The 25134-nt window shown below is 40.9% G+C and overlaps 1 protein-coding gene across 6 annotated transcripts in view; it reads right to left on the bottom strand.

Annotated features, from left to right (window-relative positions):
• Nucleotides 1–341: 341 nt before the first annotated feature.
• Nucleotides 342–25134, bottom strand: part of inpp5b (inositol polyphosphate-5-phosphatase B) — a 194646-nt gene continuing 169853 nt past the window's right edge. For all 6 annotated transcript variants that reach the window (XM_063033907.1, XM_063033909.1, XM_063033908.1 and 3 more), the window contains 6 exons: nucleotides 24226–24461; nucleotides 17691–17807; nucleotides 17478–17562; nucleotides 14902–15029; nucleotides 11793–11904; nucleotides 342–7880 (listed from right to left, as the gene is read on the bottom strand). In XM_063033907.1, the coding sequence (XP_062889977.1) occupies nucleotides 7753–7880; nucleotides 11793–11904; nucleotides 14902–15029; nucleotides 17478–17562; nucleotides 17691–17807; nucleotides 24226–24461 (806 nt within the window). In that variant the 3' untranslated portion in view covers nucleotides 342–7752. The remainder of the gene's footprint in view (nucleotides 7881–11792; nucleotides 11905–14901; nucleotides 15030–17477; nucleotides 17563–17690; nucleotides 17808–24225; nucleotides 24462–25134) is intronic.

Genomic DNA, 25134 nt, shown 5'->3' with positions numbered 1-25134 from the left:
ATGAATGGCAATCAAGTCTGCTAAACTAATTATTTGATCTTTCTTCCTGAACTCAAATTGGGCTGGCAGAATCCCTGAAGCCCTGAATAAGCTGGATATCATAGCCTTAATAGAAAAGGCTGTCTTCCACCAAGATTTATCATGGCGCAGGAATGTTGCTGTGAAAGTAGAGACCTGGTGCAATGTAACAATATGGTGAAGGAAGGGATGTGAGGGGCAATACAAATATAAAAGAAACACAGAAATTGTTCAGAGCTTGCAAAATGTTCAACTTTGAGTCAAAGTCACAGTACCAAAAGCAGTACACAAGTATATTAAATAATGTTTATTTGTGCTGTGCACTGACAAGCAAGATAATATGAACAGTGACAAAGACATCCACCAATGTACAAATAGTTTTCAATTCAATCACATCAATGAACACCCTTGGTTGATCCTCCATCATTACAGAACAGAATCCCAGTCTCAAGGCTCATTGCACATTTAGACGGAGACGTAACGTAAACATTTTTACTCCTCATGTATGCAAAGGATGTAAGAAATAATTCAATTCAGAGCTATCAGCTGACTTGATAAAAATGTTGTGTAATAGCCCATTTGCTATGAACCAGCAGAATTTTCAGCAGTGGCTAAATAAAGACCCCTATAAATAACAACAGTTCCTCTGCAATTTTGTTGAAGCTCCTTTCAAGAAGATAATTCCTGTTCAGCCTTTAGTGGCATGTTTTAATCAACATCTTCTCTCCCAGAAACTTGAAAAGTGGATGATATGATTTCTGCCACACAAAGCAGAGGTTACACTGCCACAACGGAGACAAAGATGCCGGAAACTTTGAACAATGCGTGCAAAATGCTGGAGGAATGCAACATAGCAGGAAGCATCTATGGAGGGAAATGAATAGTTGATATTTCAGACAGAGACTCTTCATCAGCAGAAGCCAAAATAGAAAAGGTAGGGGAGGGGAAGAAACACAAGTGGCAGGTAATAGGTGAGAGGGGGAAGGTAAATTTGTGGGAGGGGTGAAAGGGAATGATGTGACAAGCTAGGAGATGATAGGTAGAAGGCGCAAAGGGCTGAAGGAAGAATCTGATAGGAGAGGACAGTAGATCATGGAATAAAGGGAAGGTGGCAGGGAACCAGAGGGAGGTGATGGGCAGGTCATAAGGCCAGGGAGGGGAACCCTTTATTTCCTGGGCAACTCTTCAATTCCTTCTCTAGGTGCTGCTTGACCTGCTGAGTTCCTCCAGCATTTTGTGGGTTTTGCTCATGGCTTTGAAGATGAAATACTGAGCTACACCATTCAGCCATGAGAACTCATGACACTGACACTGTGTCACCACTGGAAATCCTATAAAGCAATGTTGGAATATTCAATAGATCCTGAATCAGCATCTCCACACTGCAGGTTTAATTAGAATGGATGGGCCGCTTTTAAAAAAATACTATGTCCTTGATTGACAAAGCTGGAGGCTGGTCTGCTCTCAGACAGCTTGAAACTTAACTGTGGTACAAACTAACATACCTCATCTGCTCCAACAGTGGATCAATCATGTCAAGAGCTATGTGAATCAATTTGCACGTTACATTGATGGGGCATGGAGACACAGCCGGCTGTGTAATGTGAATGTTATTTCCAATATGACTTTTGTTTTCATTATTCCCCTGTTTTATCTCACTTTATGTACCTTTCAGAAGTTTTCTTTATGCTGTACGAGCTGATCATCCTGCCAGATTTTATACAGTAATATACCATTGCTGCCTCGAGCTAATATGAAGCCACTATATACACATTGTTTTTCTGATTTATCTAGGATATTAGTTACAACTTTGACAATGAAATATTGCATTATTAACTTGGGCAGGTTATGTTACATTGAGTGGAAAGTACTCCAATTTCAAAATTCCTACGCTTGCTTTCAAATCGCACTAATCTTCCCCCTCAAGTATCTGTGCCCTTTCGATTCTGGCTGCTTGAGTGTCCCATATTTTAACTGCTAAACCAATAGCAGCCACAATTTTGGGTGCAATGAGTCTAAAGGTCTTGAACTCCTTGCCGAATTCTTTCCACCCCTCTGCTCGCAGGATCTCTGAAGCCAAATGTTTGTCCCTCTGTTCCAATATCTCCCCAGTGAAGAAACACATGCAGGCCACTACTATTCTCAGTTAAAACCATTATAAAATAATGGAATTATATATTAGTTGTAAAGCTAAGGATTAACTATACAATAATATTTGTTAAACATGAATTAAACAACAGCTTATATAATGTCTTAAGTAGAATAACATATTTGGGACATTTTATCAAAGTCTTCCCAGAAATAATTGGACATTGAAAAAGTATGCTGTATGAAAAAAAAGTATGGTACAAGTGACCATATGTTGCATTAAAAGGCAGGTTTTATATATACCTTTTCTCTGCTTATTGCTTTTTCATTTCTCTTCTGTTGTTTTTTAAAGCCTCCCAGTTTTCTAGATTCCCACTAATTTATGCTGTATTGTATGCTCTCGTTTGATTTTGTGTGTTCATTTCATAATTAATTCACAAAAGCAAATCCCCACTGCAACACCAATGAGAGCGGAAATTGACAGAATTGAAGGTGCGTCCCACTACACACAATTTCTGATGCATTCTCACGAAGAATCACAATTCTGCTGTTCATCACCTTCACGTTGATGCCACCGGCTGAGCAGTTTCTTTGTGGTTGAAAAGTACAAACATTAAATGCCAGGGACCCGAATCTGCAGATTTCACGTTTATGAATTTTATCAGTATCATAGTTGCTCTTTTGAATACTCCGGGATGTCACAGGGCACCATACTCCATTACATCTTGTCCCAGATTTACATTTCAGGTATTGGAGGACATCCACTCAATAGTGAAGCTGTATACAGATACTCCCCAGGCTGAGGCAAGGTTCCACTCCTGAGAACTGTTGGTAACCCATTTGCGACTTGGAAGTGCAGCCATGAACCAAGTTCATACGGGGAGGAGAGGCCTTACCCCATGGTCTGGAGAAGTCATTTTTAATAATGAAGCTGACATTGATAAATTTAGCCCAGTCCTTTCTGGGACTAATAGTAATTCCTTTTTTTTAAAAAAGGATTTTACTAAAGGTTTTAAATGCCATTGATAAAGGGCATTTCTGCTGGCATATAAATATTATGCCTCTAGATACAGTTCACAAAATGGACACCAGCATATTCACTGGAATACATGCTTCTTGGGTTGATGTGGCAAAATTTCGGCTAGGATCAAGAGCAGCTTGCATCCCTACACAACTGGCAAAGCCATGCTGCCAGTTGCAAACGCTGATTCATATGTTGACTGTATGTAAATCGGGCATTTGTAAACTGGGTGGGGGGGGGACCTGTATTCTTTTCACCTCTGCTATAACAGCAGTTGCTTTGATATGATAGGTTTAGACATTATAGTTCAAAGTTAAGGTGTAAATGTTTCCAAATACTGGGATTAAGATTGCATCCAGGATTACTGCCAACACAAAAGGCAGTTTGGCACATCTTTGTTCACCCATCTGCTTTGATATACAATCCTTACATCCCTGACCTCCTTAACTTTGTTTTCTTTGTACTTTATTAAAACCTGCCTCTTCAACGCAGCAGCTGACCACCTCCACCTTCTCTATTAACTCCGTCCAATTATTTCTGCGAAGACATGGGGGGGGGGGGTTAAGAGAGGAGCAGGGGTAGAAAGAGAGGAGCAGGAGTGGAAAGGGAGGAGGGGGGGAGTGGAAAGGGAGGAGGGGGGTGTGGAAAGGGAGAAGGGGTGTGGAAAGGGGTGCGTGGAAAGGGAGGGGGGTGTGGACAGAGAGGAAGGGGTGGACAGAGAGGAGGGTGGGAGAGATGGAGAGAGGGGCAGAGAGAGAAGAGGGAGAGGACAGGTAGAGGAGAGAGGAGGGGGAGAGGAGAGGGGGAGGGGGAGAGGGGAGGGGGAGGGAGAGAGGTGGGGAGGGGAAGAGAAGGAGAGAGGGGAGTGGGGAGGATGGAGGGGGGAGTGGGGAGGAGGGAGAGGGGGAAGGGAGAAGGGGAAGGGGGGGAGAGAAAGGGGAGGGAGAGACTGGACAGCTAGAAAATGATACTGGAAAGGTAGCAATAAGGAATAAAGAAATTGCAGACACACTCAACGGGTATTTTGCATCAGTCATCACTGTGGAAGACACCAACAGTATTTCAGGAATTCGGGAGTGACGGGGGCAAAAGTGGGTGTAGGAGAGGATGCTTGGGAAGCTGAAAAGTGTGAAGGTATACAAGTCACCTGGATCAGATGGGCAGCACCTCAGGGTTCTGAAAGAGGTAGTTGAAGAGATTGTGGAGGCATTCACAGTGATCTTTCAGGAATCACTAAATTCTGGAATGTTTCTGTAGGACTGAAAAACTGCAAGTGTCTCTCTGTTTTTTTTAAGAAGAGAGGGAGGCAAAAGTCAGGAAATTTTAGACCAGTCACCTGCCCTCAGTGGTTGGGAAGATGTTGGGAGTCCATTTATTAAGGATGAAGTTTTGGAGTACTTGGAGGCGCATGACAAAATGGGCCAAAGTCAACATGCCTGACTAAGCAGCAATCGTGCCTGACTAATCTGTTGGAATTCTTTGAGGAAATAACTGGCTGAATAGACAAAGTCAGGGGATCTCGCTTACGTGGATTTTCAGAAGGCCTTCGACAAGGTGCTGCACGTGAGGCTGCTCATGGTATTACAAGAAATATACAATCATGGATAGAAGATTGGCTGACTAGCAGGAAACAAAGAGTGGGAATAAATGGGGCCTTTTCTGGTTGGGCGCCAGTGCCTAGTGATGTTCCACAGGGGTCAGTGTTGAGATCACTTTTTCCATGTTACTGGATGACGGAATTACGGCCACGTTTGCAGATACAGAGATATGTGGAGGGGAAGGTAAAGTTGCGGAAGCAGGGACATTACAGGGTGACTTAGACATATTAGGAGAATGGGAAAAGATGTGGCAAATGGAGTACAGAGCATTGCAGTATATGCTCATGCACTTTGGTAGAAGGAATAGAGGCAAAGACTATTTTCTAAATGGGGAGCAAATTCAGGAATCAGACTTGCAAAGGGACTTGGGATTCCTTACACATTTAACTTGCAGGTCAAATCAGTGATAAGGAAGGCAAATGCAAAGTTAGCATTCATTTTGAGAGAACTAGAATATAAAAGCAACATGTATTGCTGAGGCTTTATAAGGCTTTGGTCAGACTGCACTTGGGGTACTGCGAGCAGTCCTGAGCCCCTTATCTAAGAAAGGATGTGCTGACATTGGAAAAGGCCCAGAGGCGTTTCATGAGAATGAAAGGGTTAACAAATGAGGAGCATCTGATGGCTTTGCCACCACCCAGGTCTCATCATGTATGAAGCACCAGTAGCATTATACTGTTTACTTTTGCACTTATATCATATAAGCACCTTATTTTTTAATTTATGTGTGATAATATTACTTTACATGTTACATGTGTGAATTCTGTGTTGTGCACCTTGGTCTGAAGGAATGTGGCCTCGATTGGCGGTATGCACATGTACAGTTGAATGACTATAAACTTGAACCTGCTGGAGTTCAGAAGAATGAGGGAGGATCTCATTGAAACCTATTGAATATTGAAAGGTCGAGATAGATTGGACATGCAGAGGATGTTTCTTACAGTGGGGGCATCTATGATCAGAGGGCACAGCCTCAGAATAGAAGGACATCTGTTTAGAACAGAGGTAAGGAGGTATTTCTTTAGCCAGAGGGTGGTCAACCTGTGGGATTCATTACCACAAACAACTGCAGAGGCCTAGTCATTGGGTATATTTAAAGCAGAGGTTGATAGGCTCCTTATTAGTAAGGATGTCAAAGGTTACGGGAAGAAGGCGGGAAAATGGTGTTTAGAGGGATAATAAATCAGCCAAGTTTTATCTATCACAAAAGACCACTCATTACCAGATAATCATTAAAGTGAAGCTTTAGAACAATTTGAGATATTTAATATTGTGGAAAGCAAATGGAATGCATCTGCAAAACAAAAAGAACAACCACAAAGCATGTCTCTATTACAGGGATTAAATGAACTGAAGCAATTTGTGTAACTGCAATGCCAGAAATAATTTACAATATGGTACAAGCCTCATTATGGTAGACCTGAGATTGAAATGCAAGTGATCCAAGTGTGATTTCAATGGAAAAATTAAAATGTTACAGAAGCTTGAATATACACACAGCATCTCAGGAACACTTTCTTCCCCTCACCATCAGATTTCCGAATTTACAACGAACCCATGAACACAGTACTTTCCCCCCTCTTTTTGCACTACCTGTTTAATTTTTTCATATATATACACTTATTGCAATTTATAGTTTTTATTATGTATTGCAATGCACTGCTGCTACAAAACAACAGATTTTATGACATATGCCGGTGATGTTAAACCTGATTCTGATTCTGAAAATTCACTGCAACTTATCCCAGTTACAATTGTTTGCCAAAGTAAAATACCTAAAGTGAAAAGAATCTCAGTCAAACCTACTACATTCTCCCAATAAGATTTAATGCTGGGTTAAATATTTTACCCAAAAACAGCAATGTTGCTCAGGTTAAATCATTTAAAATAATTTAATGATACTCATTGCTTGTTTATCTAGAATGAAAGGTCTACAGGTCAATGATTTAAAAACTCATGCTGAAATCTCATGTTGGTAAAAACCCTATATTTACATTTCTTGGGAAATATATTATCAGACCGAACTATGATAAGTAAATGCTTCATGTGCTTCCCAAATCTGTTTCAAAATAGCCGAAGGGGAAAAAAAATTCCAAATGAGAGCTGGTAATCACACTCATCTATCCAAAATTCTTGTAGAGATTGCATTTTTATGTGTTGGTCCTAAACTTTGATTAAGAAAAATTTCTGTACACGAATCAATCTTGGTTTGTATTGCAATAAAAAAAAGCTCTAATATTTTACTAGGTATAGTCTCATCATTGTATCAGCTTCAAAAGACAGCAGCTATATTTAATGGCTAAGCAAACTTCAAATGACTGTAGTTCAATCTCCACATTCCCACAGCTTAAGCTGCAGTTGTAACTTTTCAGTCGTAATGACATGATTACCATTTTCTCCCAATTCTTTCTAGTGTTTGGGTTAGATTCATTGCAAGCAAAATTTTGATAACCTTAAATCAGTCATTGCTTTCACCTTTTTCTAACGGGGTGATACCCAGAAATCGCCATCAAGGAGTGGTCCTTTATAGTCTTCCCATTTCATAGAATTATAGAAAATTTCTGATGCAGGAGGTCACCTGTCTCTATCATAAGAGATCTACATACTCAGGGCTAGTGTGTAAAATACAGTTTAAAGGGCAGCTTTGTCACTAACTGTAATGGAAAATAGGTAAAACATTTTGCCCAGATAAACTGAGCATGGAGTAATCTGTGAGAATTTCACTTGTAACCAGTAAATAACTATTAACATACAAAACCATCAGTGCTCTGCACTTGATGCATAACAAAAATGAGATATTAACACAAGTTCATCAAACTTTGACAAAATAGAGGCAGGGAGAATCTCTCCAGCTCAAACACTAATAGAAAGTTACAGTACAAACATCAGAATTCTTGCTTCCAAATATCAAAATATTTGCATTGCTCTACATTTGTCTTCAATTTAATAAAAAAATAGTCTCGTCTGCAAATTGTACAATTTTATTGAACTTTATAAAATAAACTATGTTGGTCAGGTTAAGTTACTTCAGCAACCATCCTTCTGTATAAGAAAGTGTGCAATGAATAGCTGTGCTGCCTTCTTACAAGCAATTGACTCATACTTATTTACTGCATTGGGAGGTGGTCTCAGCAATAGAGATCCGAAGATGCTCGCTGTAGAGAGAAGAGAGTGACTTATAAGCTTTAAATTGTTGGTTGTAATTCTGACTGCTAGTACCAAAGTTGATGCTTTAATTTGCATTCTTTAATACGGTAAATCTATTTGTTCACAAAATGACAATTCTTTTGATCGGGTGCATTATACCACTTACTAAAAATGTTTTATTTCTACAATCGCTCAACAATCCAGTATTCTGGAATAACTTACACCTGTTATAGTCAGACTGCTTGTTCTTATATGAAACTATTTTGAGCACATTTTGGTCTTTGTACAATAAAATAAATATGATAGCTATTCATGATAATGTGTGATATAATGCATGATAATGTATGATATGATATATGATAATAAGTATACCACATTGGATACTGCTGGGGAAGAAACAACCTGCCAGGGAGAAGCCAGAGGTGCTGGTCCACACTGGTACTAATGACATGGGCAGGTTGGGTGACAAGGTTCTGCATGGGGAGTTCAGGAAGCTAGGTGCTAAATTAAAGGACAGAACCTTCAGGGTTGTAATCTCAGGATTGCTACCTGTGCCACATGTTAATGAGGCCTGAATTAGGAAGATCATACAGTTTAACACTTGGCTAAGGAGTTGGTGCAGGAAGGGGGGCGGGGGGAGATAGATTTTTTGGATGATTGGACTCTCTTCCAGGGAAGCTGGGACATGTACAGAAGGGACTGTTTACACCTGAACAGGAGCGGGAAGGTTCGCTAGCGCTTTACTGGGGGCTGGGGGGTGTGTGGGTGGGTTAAACTAGAGTTGCAGGGGAATGGGAACCAGAACACCAGAACAGATAGTGAAGTGCCTGTGGAGAAGGATGTTGTTAAGCCTACATACAAGATAAGGAATCAGAAGGCTGAGCATGAGCATGGTGGGACTGTGCTGTGTGTATTTCAACGCAAGGAGTATTGTAGGAAAGGCGGATCAACTTAAGGCATGGACCAGCATATGGAATCATGACACTGTAGCTGTGAATGAGCAACACACATCAAAGTTGCTGGTGAACACAGCAGGCTAGGCAGCATCTCTAGGAAAAGGTACAGTTGACGTTTCGGGCCGAGACCCTTCGTCGAAGGGTCTCGGCCCGAAACGTCGACTGTACCTCTTCCTAGAGATGCTGCCTGGCCTGCTGTGTTCACCAGCAACTTTGATGTGTGCTGCTTGAATTTCCAGCATCTGCAGAATTCCTCGTGTTTCAGCTGTGAGTGAGACTTGGTTCTAGAAGAGACAGGACTGGCAGCTCAGTGTTCCAGGGTTCTGTTGTTTTAGACGTGATAGAGTGGGAGGGATGGGATTACGAGTCAGGGGAAATGTGCACAGTCAGGACAGACTGGAGAGTTCATCTAGTGGTATAATCGGAGGCCTTCAAAAGTGAAATTTTGAGAGTTTATGTGTTCCTGTAAGAACAAAAGGAAAGGATGACAGATTAACAGAACCTTGGATCTCGGGAGATATTGAGTTCCTGGTTAAGAAAACAAAAAAGAGGTGCATAGCATAGCAGGGAGGAACAAATGAGGTACTTGAGGAGTACAGGAAACGTACACCTAAGAAGGAAATCAGGAAGGCTAAAAGAAGACAAGAGATTGCTCCAGCAGACAAGGTGAAGGAGAATCCACAGATTTATTAAGAACAAAAGGATTGCGTGGGACTCGATTGGTCCTCAGGAAGATCAGAATGGTGATCTATGCATGGAGCCTAAAGTGCTGGGGGAGATCATAAATGGATGTTTTGCATTGTATTTATCTGGGAGACGAACACAAAGTCTATAGAAATGAGGCAAAGCAGCAGAGAGGCCATGGGCCCTACACAGATTACAGAGGAGGAGGTGTTTCCTATTTTGAGGCAAGTTAGAGTGGATAAATCCCCAAGGCATGACAATGTGTCCACTCAGACCCCGTGGAGGCTAGTGTTGAAATTGCAGGGACCCTAGCAGAGATATTTAAATCATCCTTAGTGATAGGTGAAGTACCAGAGCGTTTGAGGATAGCTAATGCTGTCCCATTGTTTAAGAATTGCTCCACGAATAAGCCAGGACAATTATAGGCAGGTGAGCCTGACATCAATAGTGGGAAAGTTATTGGAAGATATTCTAAGGGACTGAATATATAAATGTTTGGATAGACAGGGACTGATTAGGGATTATCAACATGGCTTTGTGCATGGCAAGTCATATCTAACCAATCGTTTAGAGTTTTTCGAGGAAGCTACCACTGAAGTTGATGAAGGCAACATGGTCTAATTAGACTTCAGCAAGCTCTTTGAGAAGGTCCTGTACAGGAGGTTGGTCATGAAAGTTCAGTCAGTTATCATTCATGATGAAGTAGTAAATTGGATTAGACATTTGCTACGCAGAAGTGGCCAGAAAGTAGTTGCATATGCTTGCCTATCTAAGTGGAGGCCTGTGACTAGTTGTGTGCCACAGGGATTGGTGCTGGGTCTATTGTTGTCTGTCATCTATATCAACGATCTAGATGATAATGTGGTTAACTGGATCATCAAGTTTGCAGATGACACCAAGATTGGGGGTGCAGTGGCTAGTGAGGAAAATGATCAAAGCTTGCAGTGGGATCTGGACCGGCTAGAACAATGAAGACGGAACTTAATGCAGACAAGTGTGAGGTGTTGCACTTCGGGAGAACCAACTGGGGTAGGCCTAACACTGTGAGGAGGGAGGTAGGACAGAGGGATCTGGGAATACAGATTCCTTGAAAGTGGTGTCACAGGTAGACGGGTTGTAAAGAAAGCTTTTGGCACATTGGCCTTCATTAGTCAATGTATTGGGTACAAGAGTTGGGATGTTATGCTGTAATTGTACAAGATGTTGCTGAGGCCTAATTTGGAGTATTGTGTGCAGTTTTGGTCTCATACCTGCAGGTAAGATATAAGATTGAAAGAGTGCAGAGAAAATTTACAAGGATGTTGCTGAGACTTGAGGACCGAAGTTACAGGGAAAGATTGAATTGGCTCGGACTTCATTCCCTAGAATGTAGAGGATTGAGGGGAGATTTGACAGCAGTATACAAAATTATCAGGGGTATAGAAAGGGTAAATGCAAGCAGGCTTTTTCCACTGAGGTTGGGTGTGATTACAACTAGAGGTCATAAGTTAAGGGTGAAAGGTGAAATGTTTAAGGGGAACATGACAGGGAACTTCTTCACTCAGAGGGTGGTGAGGGTGGTAGATGGGTTATAAAAATTTGGATAGGTACATGAATGGGAGGGGTTGGTCCAGGTGCAGGTCAATGGGACTAGGCAGATTAATGGTTCGGTATAGACTAGATGGGCTGAAAGGCCTGTTTCTGTGCTATAGAGTTTCATGACTCTATGAACCAACATTGCATCAGGAAAAAAAACTATAAACTTGATTCATTAACTAACAAGATTTAAAGTAACCCCGAACATACTGAAGCTCTAGTTCTTAAATTCAAGCAAAAGCTACAGGTGATTAAAAAGAATGCCACAGTAGCATAGCTATAATAACTGTTACCACACAGCTCTGGTGACCCAGATTCAATCCTAATCTTCAATGCTGTCAGCATGGAGCTTCTCTCCCCACTCCCGGCCCAATCATCTGATAGTTTGACCTTCCCAGCTTGTCAAATGCCCCAAGATCTAACTGGCTCACTTCCTCAATTAGCCAAGTTCCATTTCCTACCAGCAGAAGTTCCACTTTTAAATCATAACTCTCTTGAAACTCTGCACTCCCTCGTGTAAATGAGACTTAAAGGCAAAGTAACAGCGGCTTCTCAAACCTTACAGTTGTGCTACAGTGATCTCACCAAGAATATGAAGCTCTAGGCCATCATATCATCTAACTCTCAATATATAATTCTCAAGTTAGACTTTGATTTTATTTTTTCCCCAACACAGTTGCCTATAATTGCCCAAATGTAGCTTACCAAGTGTAGAAACATCAAGGTTGTTGGAATTTGCATTCTTCAGAAGTTCTCGAAGGAAAGCTATTAAATAATTGAATACTTTCCTATGGCACTGAGACAGCATGGAGATAACCTAATTAAAGAGAAAGAACAGCAAAAATGTAGGATACACTAGGATGGATTAACAAAAAAATTCTTCTCCAGTACACTAATTAAAGAATTCATCAATAAAACCACATTCATACAACATATCTAACATAGAAAAGCATCCTAAAGAACTTCTCAGTGGAGAAATGATGTGGGTATCAAATGTTCTGAAGGGCAGTTGAATTAAAATTTGTTCAAAGCCGTGGATTTTTGGAGGGCAATTAAAATAAGAGAGAAACTAGAGAATTGGAAGAACTAGGGGAGAAAAGCAGTTGAAGGCTGCATGAGCAGAGATAAGTGAACGGACTGGATCCAATGAAGAATGCACTGGGGCAAACAAAAGACGGCGATGGGGTTGGGAACAGGTGGAGCAGAGCAGTATCATGGCTTTGGAAGCGAGCACTGTTAATGATGGTCATTCAGCTCCACCTTTCTGTCCACCGTTCTATCAGCCCACGGCTGACTACCTTCATCAACGTTCCTTACCAAGCTCACCATCCTTTATGACATTTAATTTGGCTTTTCTGACACTGATCAACAGCAAAAGACTGTTAAGTCTCAAAGTGAAAATAAATCTCTACAAAGTGATCCAAATTAATTGCAAATATAAAACACAAAATAATTGATTGCATAAGTATTCACTCCCCTTTAATATCACACACCAAATCATCACTGGTGCTGCCAATTGGCTTTAGTTAAAAGGAGATCTGTTTTTGGAAACCTGTGTGCAGTCAAGGGGTTTCAACTGAGATTTATATTTGTAATTAATTTAGATCACTTTGTAGAGATCTGTTTTCACTTTGACATAAAAGAGTCTTTTTCTGTTGATGTGTCAAAAATACCAAATTAAATCCCCTGTGATTCAATGTTGTAAAACAATAAAACCTGAAAACTTCCAAGGGGGAGAGAATACTTTTTACAGGCACTGTAAGTCTACTTTTCTTTATCACTGATTTTCTCCCATGTCCACTGGGATTTATATATCCTAAAGTCGTGCTCTTTGGAAGAGGAAATAAAGGCGTAGACTATTTTCTAAAGAGGGTAAAATTTCAAAAATTAGTGGTGCAAAGGGACTTGCGAGTCCTCGTGCAGGATTTCCTGCAGGTTAATTTGCAAGTTGAGCCAGTGGTAAGGAAGGCAAATGCAATGTTCGCATTCATTTCAAGAGAACAGGAATAGAAGAGCAAGAATATAATGCTAAGGCTTTATAAGGAATTGGTCAGACTTCACTTGGAATATTGAGCCCCTTATCTAAGAGAAGATGTGCTGGCATTGGAGAGGGTCCAGAAGAGGTTGACAAGAATGAATCCGGGAATGAAAGGGCTAACGTATGAGGAGCATTTAATGGCTCTGGGCCTGTACTCACTGGAGTTCAAAAGAATGGGGGGCGGGGGGGGGCAGGATCTCATTGCAACCTATCGAATATTGAAAGGCCTCGATAGAGTGGATGTGGAGAGGATGTTTCCTACAGTTATGGGAGTCTAGGACCAGAGGGCACAGACACCCATTTAGAACATAGATGAGGAGGAATTTCTTTAGCTAGTAGATGGTGCATCTGTGAAATACATTGCCATGAGTAGTTGTGGAGGATAAGTCACTGGATACATTTAAAGCGGAGGGTTCTTGATTCGCCAAAGGTTATAGGGAAGGGGCACAAGAACGGGGTTGAGAGGGTCAGTAGATCAGCCATGATGGAATGGTGGAGCAGACTCAATGGGCTGAATGGCCTAATTCTGCTCCTGTCTTATGATCTAAGTTTAGGCTCTAAACCACCAAAGGTCTAAACACATCCCATCGGTGAAAAGAAATAGGAGGACATCTCTGGAGAGGGATAAACAGTTGACGTTTCGGGCCAAGACCAGTCCTGATGAAGGTTCTTGGTCTGGATGGTCTTGACTCAAAATGGCAATTGTTTATTCCTCTCCATAGATACTGCCTGATCTGCTGAGCTTTTCACTACTGGCCCAGTCTACCTAACCTCTACTCACACAACAAACATATCACTCCAGAATCAATTAGACACGCCTTCACACCACTCTCTCGATCAAATGTACATCATCCATAAGGAAGGGTGATGACGTCATTATGCAATACTCAAGATTCAGTCTCACCAGGCCCCAGATAAAAAATATTTTGAATAGGGCAACTCTACTGTTGTACTCTAAACTCTCTTTTAGTTCAAGACAGCATAAGTTTGCCTTCTTAATTATCTAATGAACTTGCATGTAAACTTTCAATGATTGTGTGTAACAATGCCCAGATCTTTCTTAATACCAACTCTTCAGTCTCCCACCACTTAAAACTTACTGTGCTTTTCTATTTGTTTATACCCAAAGTGAATGACCTCTCACTCTTATATTCCATCTGCCATGTCCTTGCCCATTCATTTAGCCAGAAGCTTCTCAGCAACCTCCTCACAATGCTAAAGGAAGATAGGTGTATTGATAAAAATGGGCTTCAGATGAATAGAATAATCCTGAGAGTTTTGCCTTTGACCTTCTACCTTTTAACTGAAATCCTGCTTTTTGATACCATAATTAAACTTCTTCCCCATTCTTTCTTGGATTATTTATTCAGATTCATACCCCCCTTCTCTCCAGATCCCTTTCTAACTGCATTGGGATTTCTGTGAAGCTCTGTATTTATGGCTTCAGCACTTCCAATATAAAGAGTTAAGGAAATTCTCACTCATCCCCAACAGCGTCCATCAGGGATGGAAGCAAGGAGACACATGCAAATAACAAGTGGATAATTGTAGATGCTGGGAAGATTAGAATTAGAAGCAGTCGGCTCAGCAGGGTCAGGCAGCACTTATGGACAGAGACAGAATTAACATCTCAGGTCAAAGACCTTTCTTAAGCACCAGAAGTCCAAATTTGCAGAGTATTCCCAACATCTTCTGCTTAGATCTGCTGTGAGCTGCCTACAATTAAGCTTACACACCGAAAATGGGAATGCAGATAGCCCAATTTCGGCTATTTACCTGCTCAGACTGAGTGCGGCTGCTGGAACTTTCCAAACACTTGTCATATAGATTGTAAGTGATGACAGGCTCAGGAAGAGCATCTAGAAAGAGCAATAATGCTTCGCATATGGAATGGTTACTGCCAGCTGCAAATACGCATTAAGGAAAAAGATGGGGAGTTTCACATAGCTTACACTTGGAAAGTAAATGTGTCCATTTAGAAATCTTACAGAGGATAGAATGAAAGCAATAAGAGTTCACACTGGGATGATTCCAGGTCTATTCACATACTCACTAACAAATAGAGCAAAAGAGAGGTTTCCATATGGAGGACTGCAGATTGGCACAGCTGCTGTCCCACAGATCTACCAAATTGGGTTCAATCCTAAGGTCCAATGATATCCATAGGGAATTTGCATGTTCCCTCTGCAACTGGATGCTCCAGTTTCCTCCTGCTTTATTACGCGTGAATAATAAAGGACTTCAGTCCACAGTGGCCAATGTGGGCAGCTCCCCCGGGAACGGAAGCAACGATGGTGAGCTGGTCAGTGCTGACCAGCAGTTATGTTCTGGCATAAACCCACGCCAAGTTTGTCTTGGTGTGGCAAAGATTTTAGTGTCACTGTTACAAAGCTGCAGAGACTGGAATTTAACGTTGAGCTGGGTGTGTTCTTTTGTGGAGTTTCTGCTGAGTGTTCTGATATCCCGCCACATCCGTAGAAACACTAGTAGATTATTTTACATTTGCTGCTCAATGGACATAAGTGGTGAAAAGAATGAAAAGGGAACAGAAACAAAGTAAGCTGCAGTCCCACAGGGAAATAAAGAGATTGGGGATGGGAGCCAGCACGAACCTGAGGTTGAATTGCCTTCTTTAGTGACATAGTGATAACTATGTAAAAAAAAAAGGCCAGCATTGTCAATGATGTCCATATCCCACAAGTGAATAAATAAACAGCTTTTGTGCTTAATTGCACTGTTTTTTTTCCCCCAGAAGCTAATCTAAATCAAAGGGGTTAGTCTGAGGTGATATGCACTTTGTGGACAATATTTGTCAAGTACATGACCCACAATCATTAGGCTCCTGCACCAGTGTGGATAACTTTACTTTCCACAGCCTACAGACTCACTTTCAAGGACTGTACTATTCATGTTCTCAGAATGATCTTCTTTATTTATACAATTTGTCCTCTTTTGCACGTTGATTATTTGTCAGTCTTTGGTTATGTACAATTTTTCATAAATTCTATTGTATTCCTTTAATTTCCTGTAAATGCCTGCAAAAAATATGAATCTCAAGGTACAGTAGTATTTGGTGACAAATAAATACTTTGATAGTAAATTTACTTTGTCAAGATACTATATGGATACTGGGGGTTAATTTTAACTAAAGAGTTTGTCTTTATTGCATCCTTAAACATTTTAGTGTCCTTCACAAGCTATTATTTACTTCTGAAATGTAGGCAATGTTAATACGTAGGCAGAAGAAAACTTTATGCACATGCATACACTAATACAAAAACATTCCTGACCTTGTGCAAATATGCAATTTCAAATTCCTAGACATATCTTTGAGGATCTATCCTGAGCCCAATATATCGATGCAGTTACAAAGGAGACAAGACAGTGGCTATATTGCATAAGGAGTTTGAGGATATTTGGTATGTCACCAAAGACACTTGCAAACTTCTACAGATACACCGTGGACCACCAGCTGCATACTGACTGCCGGTGGCTGCGTTGCCATCTGGTATGAGGGATCGAAATAAGCCACAGGGAATTGTAAACTCAGTCAGCTCACGGGCACTAGCCTCCACAGCACCCAAGACATCTTCAAGGAGTGATGCCTCAAAAGAGCAGCGTCCATCATTAAGCCCCATCCCCATCACCTAGGACAAGCCCTCTTCTCATTGCTATCATTAAGGAGGTACAGAAGCCTGAAGACACGCACTCAATGATTCAGAAACAGATTCTTCCCCTATGCCATCCAATTTCTGAATGGACATTGAACCCATGAACACTACTTTACTACTTTTTTTCACCTCTCTTATTTAACTTTTTAATACATATACTTCTCACTGCAGCTTACAATAATAATTATGTTTTATTATTATGTATGGCAATGTACTGCTGCCACATAACAACAAGTTTCATGACATTTGCCAGTGATATTAAACCAGGTTCTGGTTCTGATGAAGGCAGGTACCGAGGACTCGGAAACAAAAGAACTGCAATCTTTTCACAGGACTCAGAAGTTCAAAGAACAAAAGGGAGTCCAGGATCAAACAATCCAACTGACATAAGAAACTACCTATGGTATGTAGACTCCTATAGAAAATCGCAGACTGATAAAGCCCCGACTGTTGAAAAACATCTCACAATTATTTTCTTCCTTGGGGTCCCAAAGAGTGCAGTTAGGATCTCGTTAATATGTTTAATGAAAGAGAATAACTTCCGTAATTGCTCTTTTCTGCTGCACGTCTTTTACACCCTGCTGTCTTGATGCATCAATTATTGGCTGTTGTTCAGTACTCAAAATACAATGATATCTGCAAATCACTATAAAAACATAATTACGAATTAGAAAAGGATACGGAGAAACTCTGGTATTCCAGTATCTAAACAGTCTCTTATCTCCTCAAATTCTGACTTCAGTCCTGGTTGCTGGAACAAATCCCCCTACAAATAATAACAGCATTAATGAGTCAATAAAGGCACACCACATAAGACAGGATGAAAAATTAAGGATATAAATCAAGACTCATTTTGGAATTGTTACTACAGTGAACTTGTTTTCACAATAAAACCTGGAGTGATGCATTGCGATACAGGTGGTCGACCATCATCCAAATTTCTTTTGGCATATCAAGTTCCACTTCATTTGGAAAGCAGTTGATATATTTGTTCTCCATTGCGCTTCTTTCCTATGGGTAAACAATTTGCATTGTAAATAAAATGCATCTTTTAGACTTGAATAAAAATAACTAAAGTCTACCCATGTTCAGTGGACTTGCAATCCTAGCATACTGCCTGTATTGGAATATTTTCCTCTTTTCCTCCATAAAATCCAATAAGTGGAGATGATTACAAAGGGGTCTTTTTCTGTCAAAGGGAATTTCCTCACAGTGTGCAGTCTACAGGCATGGGAATTCTAATGGCATTGTAGGCAGAAGTAAAAGGGTTGTTGTTTTAATTAAGTTGAAATAATGTTACATTCTTTGATAAAGTATCATTGTACAAGTATTATTTGAAGAGATTGTCTTGCCAGTTTTCAAGTGAATTTCTTAACTGGCTTCCCGCTGTGAACCAGCAGCCTGGAGTCGTTGTATAAGTAAAGGTGACCCCTACATTACAGCTGTTCCGATTGCGTAAGTTTACCCTTATAGAATTCAAAGATCACTACTCAAAAACCTGAGATAAGGAATAAAATTCAGTCTTACAGAACTTATGTAGGTAAAAATTAGATATACAAACACAGAGTGCGAAAAAAACAACACATTTCATCAATTTCCATCTTTTTTAACTCGCATTTCTTGATGTATGTGCAAATATATTGACTTCTTTTAGAGCACAATGGTTAACTTTACTGCCCAGCAGTATTTTTTTTAAATCCCAGGAGTTATTTACTATGTTTTGTTGTGAGTTAATCATTAACATATCAATATTTGACATGTGTACATCCTGTATGTCTCGTCCATATATACTAAGTGGCAACTTTGTTAGCTACACCTGTACATCACCTTTTAAATGCAAATATCTAATCAGCCAATCATGTGGCAGTAACTCAATTTATAAAACTGCAAGGACCTGGACCCACTGCAATTGCCTATCGCCACAATAGGTCTACAGCAGATGCAATCTTACTGGCTCTCCATTTGGTCTCGGATCAAAGTTCAAAGCAAAATTTATTTTCAGAATACATACAACTCTGAGGTTCTTTTTCTGTAGGTGTACTTAGCAAATCTATAGAATAGTAACTGTAAACAAGATCTACGGTAACAAGCTGTGCAAGTGCAAATATAAAGAAATAGCAACAAATAACGAGAGCATGAAATCACAAGATAAAGAGTCCTTAAAGTGAGACCATTGGTTTTGGTAACACCAGAAGTAGAACGAGTGTAGTTACCCCCTTTTGTTCAGAAGACTGATGGTTGAAGCGTAGTAACTGATCTTGAACCTGGTGCTGCAAGACCTGAAGCTCTTGTACCTTCTACCTCATGGCAAAGAGCATGGCCTGGGTGGTGAGTATCTTTGATGATGGATGCTACTTTTCTACGGTAACAGTTCATGCAGATGTGCTCAATAGGTGGGAGAGCTTTCCCCACTACCTTTCGTAGGGTTTTCTGCTCAAAGACCCTGGTGTTCCCATACCAGGGAACAATGCAGCCAGTCAGCACACTTTCCACCCCCCATCTAATAGAAGTTTGCCAAGGTTCTTTATGACATATTGAATCTCCTCAGACTCCTGAGGAAGTACAGGCGCTGTTGTGCTTTCTTTGTAATTATATTTATATGATGGGTCCAGACAGGTCCTCTGAGTTAGTGACACCCCAGAATTTAAAGTTACTGACCCTCTTCACCTCTGATGACTACTGGCTCATGGGCCTCTGGCTTCCCTCTACTATCAGTTTCTTGGACAATAGTACTATCTACATTAGGCTGCAGTTTGTTGATTACAGCTCAGCGTTCATTACAATCATACCCTCAGTATTAATCAACAAGCTCCAAAACCTAGGCCTCTGTATCCCCTCTGCAATTAAATTTTTGACATCCTCATCAGGTGACCTCAGTCAGTACAGATCAAGATAACATCTCTTCCTTGCTGACGATCAACACTAATACATTTCAAGGATACATGCTTAGCCCAGTACTCTACTCTCTCTACACCCAGGAACGTACAGCTCAATTGCCATCTATAAATTTGCCGCTGACACAAATTGCAGGCGTTGTCAAGGAGGCGAACAGGAGTGAAGTAGATCAGCTGTTTGTGTGGTGTCACATCAACAACTGTGCACTCAACGTCAGTAAGACCAAGGAATTGATTGTGGACTTCAGGAAGAGGAAGTTGAGGGGACACACACCAGTCCTCATAGAGGGATCAGCAGTGGAAAGGGTGAGCAGTTTCACGTTCTTGGGTGTCAACATCTCTGATGATCTATCCAGGGCCTAACATTTGATGCAATTACAAAGAAAGCACAACAGCGGCTATAATATTTTATTAGGAGTTTGAATAGACGCTTACAAACTTCTACAATGTACCACGGAGAGCATTCTAACGGCCTGCGTTTCCATTTGGGATGGGGGGGGGATTGCAGTCGCAAATCGCTGCAGATAGTTGTGAACTCAACCAGATCCAGCATGGGCACTAGACTCCCCAGCATCGAGGACTTGTTCAAAAAGCAATGCCTCAAAAAGGCAGCATCCATCATTAAGGACCTTCATCACCCATGGCATGCCCTCTTCTCATTGCTACCATCAGGGAGGAGGTACAAGAGCCCGAAGACACACACTCAATGTTTTAGGAACAAATTCTTCTCCTCTACCATCAGATTTCTGAACGAACCCATGTATATTATCTTAATATTTTGTTCCTTTTTTTGCACTATTTATAATAATTTTTAATATACATTTCTTATTGTAATTTATTATTTTTATTATTATGCATTGTAAAATACCGTTGCCGCAAAATAATAAGTTTCATGAGCTGTGCCAGTGATATTGGTCCTGATTCTGATATTGAAAAGCACGCAGACATGGTCAAGAGGTTCAGTTGTTGTTTAGACCAAACATCAGAATGGGGAAGAAATGTGATTGTTGAATGATTGTTGGTGCCAGACAGGGTGGTCTGAGTATCTCAGACACTGCTGATCTCCTGGGATTTTCGTGCACAACTGTCTCTGGGGTTTACAGAGATTTGTGAGAAGAACCAAAAACATCCTGTGAGCAGCAGTTCTGTGGACAAAAATATCTTGTTGATGAAAGAGGTGAACGGCCAGACTGGTTCAAACTGACAGGAAGGTGACAGTAAGTCAAGCAACCACACGTTACAACAGTGGTGTGAAGAAGAGCATCTCTGAAGGACAACACTTCGAATCTTGAAGTGGATGGGCTATAGCAGACAAAGACTACAATAAAATGGCCATTGAGTGTACATATCAACAGTGCACACCTCCATTCAAACTGAAGGATAGAAGAGAAATGAAGACACAAAAAACTGCCACCTGCTATTCTCCCCACCACTGCATCCCTGGAGAAATGACCCACAGAGATAATCCAGCACATTGTTTGCTGCTCATCATTAATGCATCCAGGTTACAAGTTCTTCATAATCTTGATCTGGAGGTGGGAGAATACAGGAAAACTATCAGAGTGAGGAAATTAAGGAGAAAGCAATAATGGGAAGGATAAAAGAAGAATCATAAATACAATATGAAGGCAGACTGCAGTAAGAAATGTAACAATGATCTGGATTTTGTAGTTAGCAGTGACGTAATAGCTGTTCCTGTTGAATTTGAAGTGCAATTCCCATAAAACTCAAGCAACTTCTGTAATCTGTTTCCCTTTGCACATGGAATTACCTGCAACAGGAAAATGGTGGCCCGAACTCCTAATTATGCCTGTATTATTCAAATGAAGCCATACACTCTCAACTCAAATTCTATATCCTTTTAATATTGTTCCTTGAAAATAGATAACCAATGCCTTTAGAACAGCTCCACGGCCTGACCAAATTTGATCACTGGCACGTTTGCGGAAGACAGGCTCCTTCACGGAAATGCTGTCAGCATTGTGCATGGATGCTGATTCAAAACAGGTTAGTCCTTAATTCGGTCACTTCTCATTTTTCTGAAATCCACTGTGTATATGCAAATTGACACCATCTATCTTTTCAGGCCTCATCTGCACAACCTAGCAGATGACTACTCTTGTAACACACACAAAATTCTGGAGGAACTCAGCAGGTCAGGCAGCATCTACGGAAAAGAGTAAGCGTCTTGATGGTTTACTCTTTTCCATAGATGCTGCCAGACCTGCTGAAGTCCTCCAGCATTTTGTAGGTATTGCTTGGATTTCCACCATCCCTTGGTTGTGAGATGACGACTTCTTCCCCATTCTGATGTTAGTTCTCAACAATAACTGAACCTCCTGATCATGTCTCCGTGCTTTTATGCATTAAGTTGCTGCCACACAATTGGCTGATTGGATACTTGCATTACTAGGTGTACCTAGTAAATTGGCCATTGAATGTATAATGTCAGCCTTTCATATTTAGAAGTGAAGTGGCTTCAATTACTTCTCCATAGTCATACTTGATTGATCCGGGGGGAATTCTCCATAGAGAATATTTTACGGTGAAATTGCCTTCCTTGCCTTACACAAAAGCCAGAAACATTATGTTGTTTGTCTGATCGACATTCTGTAGGTTCTAACCCGAGTCTCAGGTGAATTTTGCCCTGGTGGACCCACAAGTGAACCAGTACCTTGTGCCATCAGCAGCAACCCTTTAACATATACCACTTGTGCCAAATAATTTCCCAGTAAGGTCTAGTGGTGCCTATGTCCTTCGTAGTCCCAATATCCTTCGTGGTCCCATTATACTGTACATTGTTCCAGATTATATGACGGGACAATATATCTACATATACTGTTTCATCGCTCCTTACTTAGTTTTACCCATTGTCTACCAGTTCCTACCTCACCCCCACCCACCCTCAACTCTTCATTCCAGCCATCTCCCCTTTCCACTCTCAGAACTGATGAAGACTCAGCCTAAGACATTTACCACCCCTTTGCCTCTACAGATGCTACCTGATTTTGTAGTTTGTTTTTCAGTCATGATTTTTTTTTTGCTGGACACACATCAGACTGCAGGCTCTGGAACCTGCAACAACAAACAACCTGCTGGAGGAACTTAACAGGTTGAGCAGCATCTGTTGGGTGGGGCGGGGGGGGAAGATGGGGAAGGAACTGTCAACAAATCCGGTTGTAATTCTACATAGACGTCATAGCCCTGAAAACAATGGGTAGTAGAAGAAGGAGGCGGTGGTTCCCTCATGGTTCCGCCTCCTTCTTCTACTACCAATTGTTTTCAGGGCTATGACGTCAATGCTTCCCCTCCCCCACCCCTTTGTCTTTCAAATTACTGGTCCTTCAACTGACACTACAAGCATTCTTCAAATCCTTCCCCATCTTTCATTCTTCAGTCCTGACGAAGGGTTCTGACCCGAAACGTAGACTCGTCGTTTCTGACTGATGCTGCCCGACCTGCTGAGTTCATCCAGCGTACTGAAAGTGTTGCTTTGATCTTTTACAGCATCTGCAGATTATTTTGTGTTTGTAGTTCTACATCTGTTCTCTCCAAAAGTCACCAAAGCGCTTTACAACATTAAAAGTTAGTGCTAATGCAGACAAACGCTGTTTTTGAAAAGGAAACTTTTGCAATTAGCAGTGTGCTAAACCAGCAGGTTATCTGTACTGGAGGCATCAGCCTTTGCCAAACACCAGCTCGTTTTTCAATATTTTACCCACAAGACTCTGGTTAGGTCACACCTGCAGTACTGCGTCCAGTTCTGGATGCACCACTACAGGAAGGATGTTGAGGCTTTGGAGAGGACGCAGAAGAGGTTTACCAGGTTGCTGCCCGGTTTAGAGGACATGTGCTATCACAAGAGGCTGGAGAAACTTGGGTTATTTTCTCTGGAGCGTCGGAGACTGAGGGGAGATCTGACAGAGGCTTATAAGATTATGAGAGGCACAGACAGAGTAGACAGGGAGTATTGGTTTCCCAGGGTAGAAATGTCTGATACCAGAGAGCATGCATTGAAGATGAGGGGGGTAGGTTCAAGGGGGATGTGAGGGGTAATTTTTTTTTTACTCAGAGAGTTGTGGATGCCTGTATGGTGGTAGAGACAAATACATTAGAGGCTTTTAAGAGACATTTAGATAGTTACGTGAGTGTGAGGAAGCTGGACGGATATGGACATGGTTTAGGTAGGAGGGTTTAGTGTTTGGTCGTTTTTGATTTGCTTTTCAGCTGGTTCGGCACAATACTGAGGAGCATATAGCCTGCTCCTGTGCTGTACTCTTTTATGTTCGATGTTCGCTCGAAAGGTGGGATCTCTGATGCCATAAATTCCCTCAGTACCGCACAGAAGTGCCCTCTATGACTATGTGATCATATCTTGGAATGAGTCCTGAAATCCAATCTACTGGGTCAGTGACAAAAAGTTTCCATTAATGAAAAAGAGTGGGAAGACACTTCAAAGGTAATTTTTTTTAAAGCAAGCCCAGTCGATTGTCTTAGAGTTGTAGAAATTTTAGATTTCAGGTTCATCTACTCACCAGTTCTTGTATTCTTTCAGGTAAGACATCGCGAATTGGTTCCTTCATGCAACAAAGTGCATTCAATGAAGATCCGAAGCAACTAGGTAGATAATTTCCCGAAATGGCCAGAAAGTAATCTTTCCCTCGCCGTAGATGCAAGATTAAAATATCCTCAATGCGGCCCTCTCCCATATTTAAAGACAGAGCAGTTGTTTTATTCACATAAACTTCCAACTCAATTTCCACTCTCTCCCCTAAAAAGTAAGCAAAACCCTTACTGAGTTACTTCATTCACTTCAACAATAAGCTTACTAATCATTGCAAAACATCTCTCCAGAATTTTAGAACAGATGCACACCTCCCTGTTTATCTTGAAAGACTCAAACTACAGATTTTAATCAAGTGCAGTTTTTTCCTGTGATTCAGTCTCAGTGAACACAAACCATAATGTTGAAACGATGAATAACTGAATGCTTATCTAGAGCAGATAATTAGGATCAATATGTTATAAAAATACAATCTGTATTTATGTCCAGAGCTTGGAGTCCAACAACCATGCAGGACTTGCTTTTCTGTAATTCTATTACTAGCATTCTCTGAATTTCACAGTACCAGCTATTTGTTTAATATGGAGTATGAAAAGACCAATTTCATTTAAAAAGAAATTAATTCAAAATATTATTCCTGAAGCAGATCTGGTATGTGGTCAACATTTAACAAACTTGCTCATTTTCAATTCATGATGATGTTACATGTTTGTACTATTTTGGGTTCCGATTTCACTTGGTAGGATGGTAACAGGCTTTTCCAGCTCAATGAGCCCGCGTTAACTAATCACACCATGTGAACAATTAACCTACTAACTTACACATATGTCTTTGGAAAGTGTAGGGAACTGGAGCACCTGAAGGAGACCCAAGAGGTCAT

This window comes from Mobula hypostoma, chromosome 26, assembly GCF_963921235.1.
Source record: "Mobula hypostoma chromosome 26, sMobHyp1.1, whole genome shotgun sequence".
Lineage (NCBI taxonomy): Eukaryota > Metazoa > Chordata > Chondrichthyes > Myliobatiformes > Myliobatidae > Mobula > Mobula hypostoma.
Note: the sequence above shows the minus strand (reverse complement) of the source record. Positions and strands in the feature narration are given on the sequence as shown.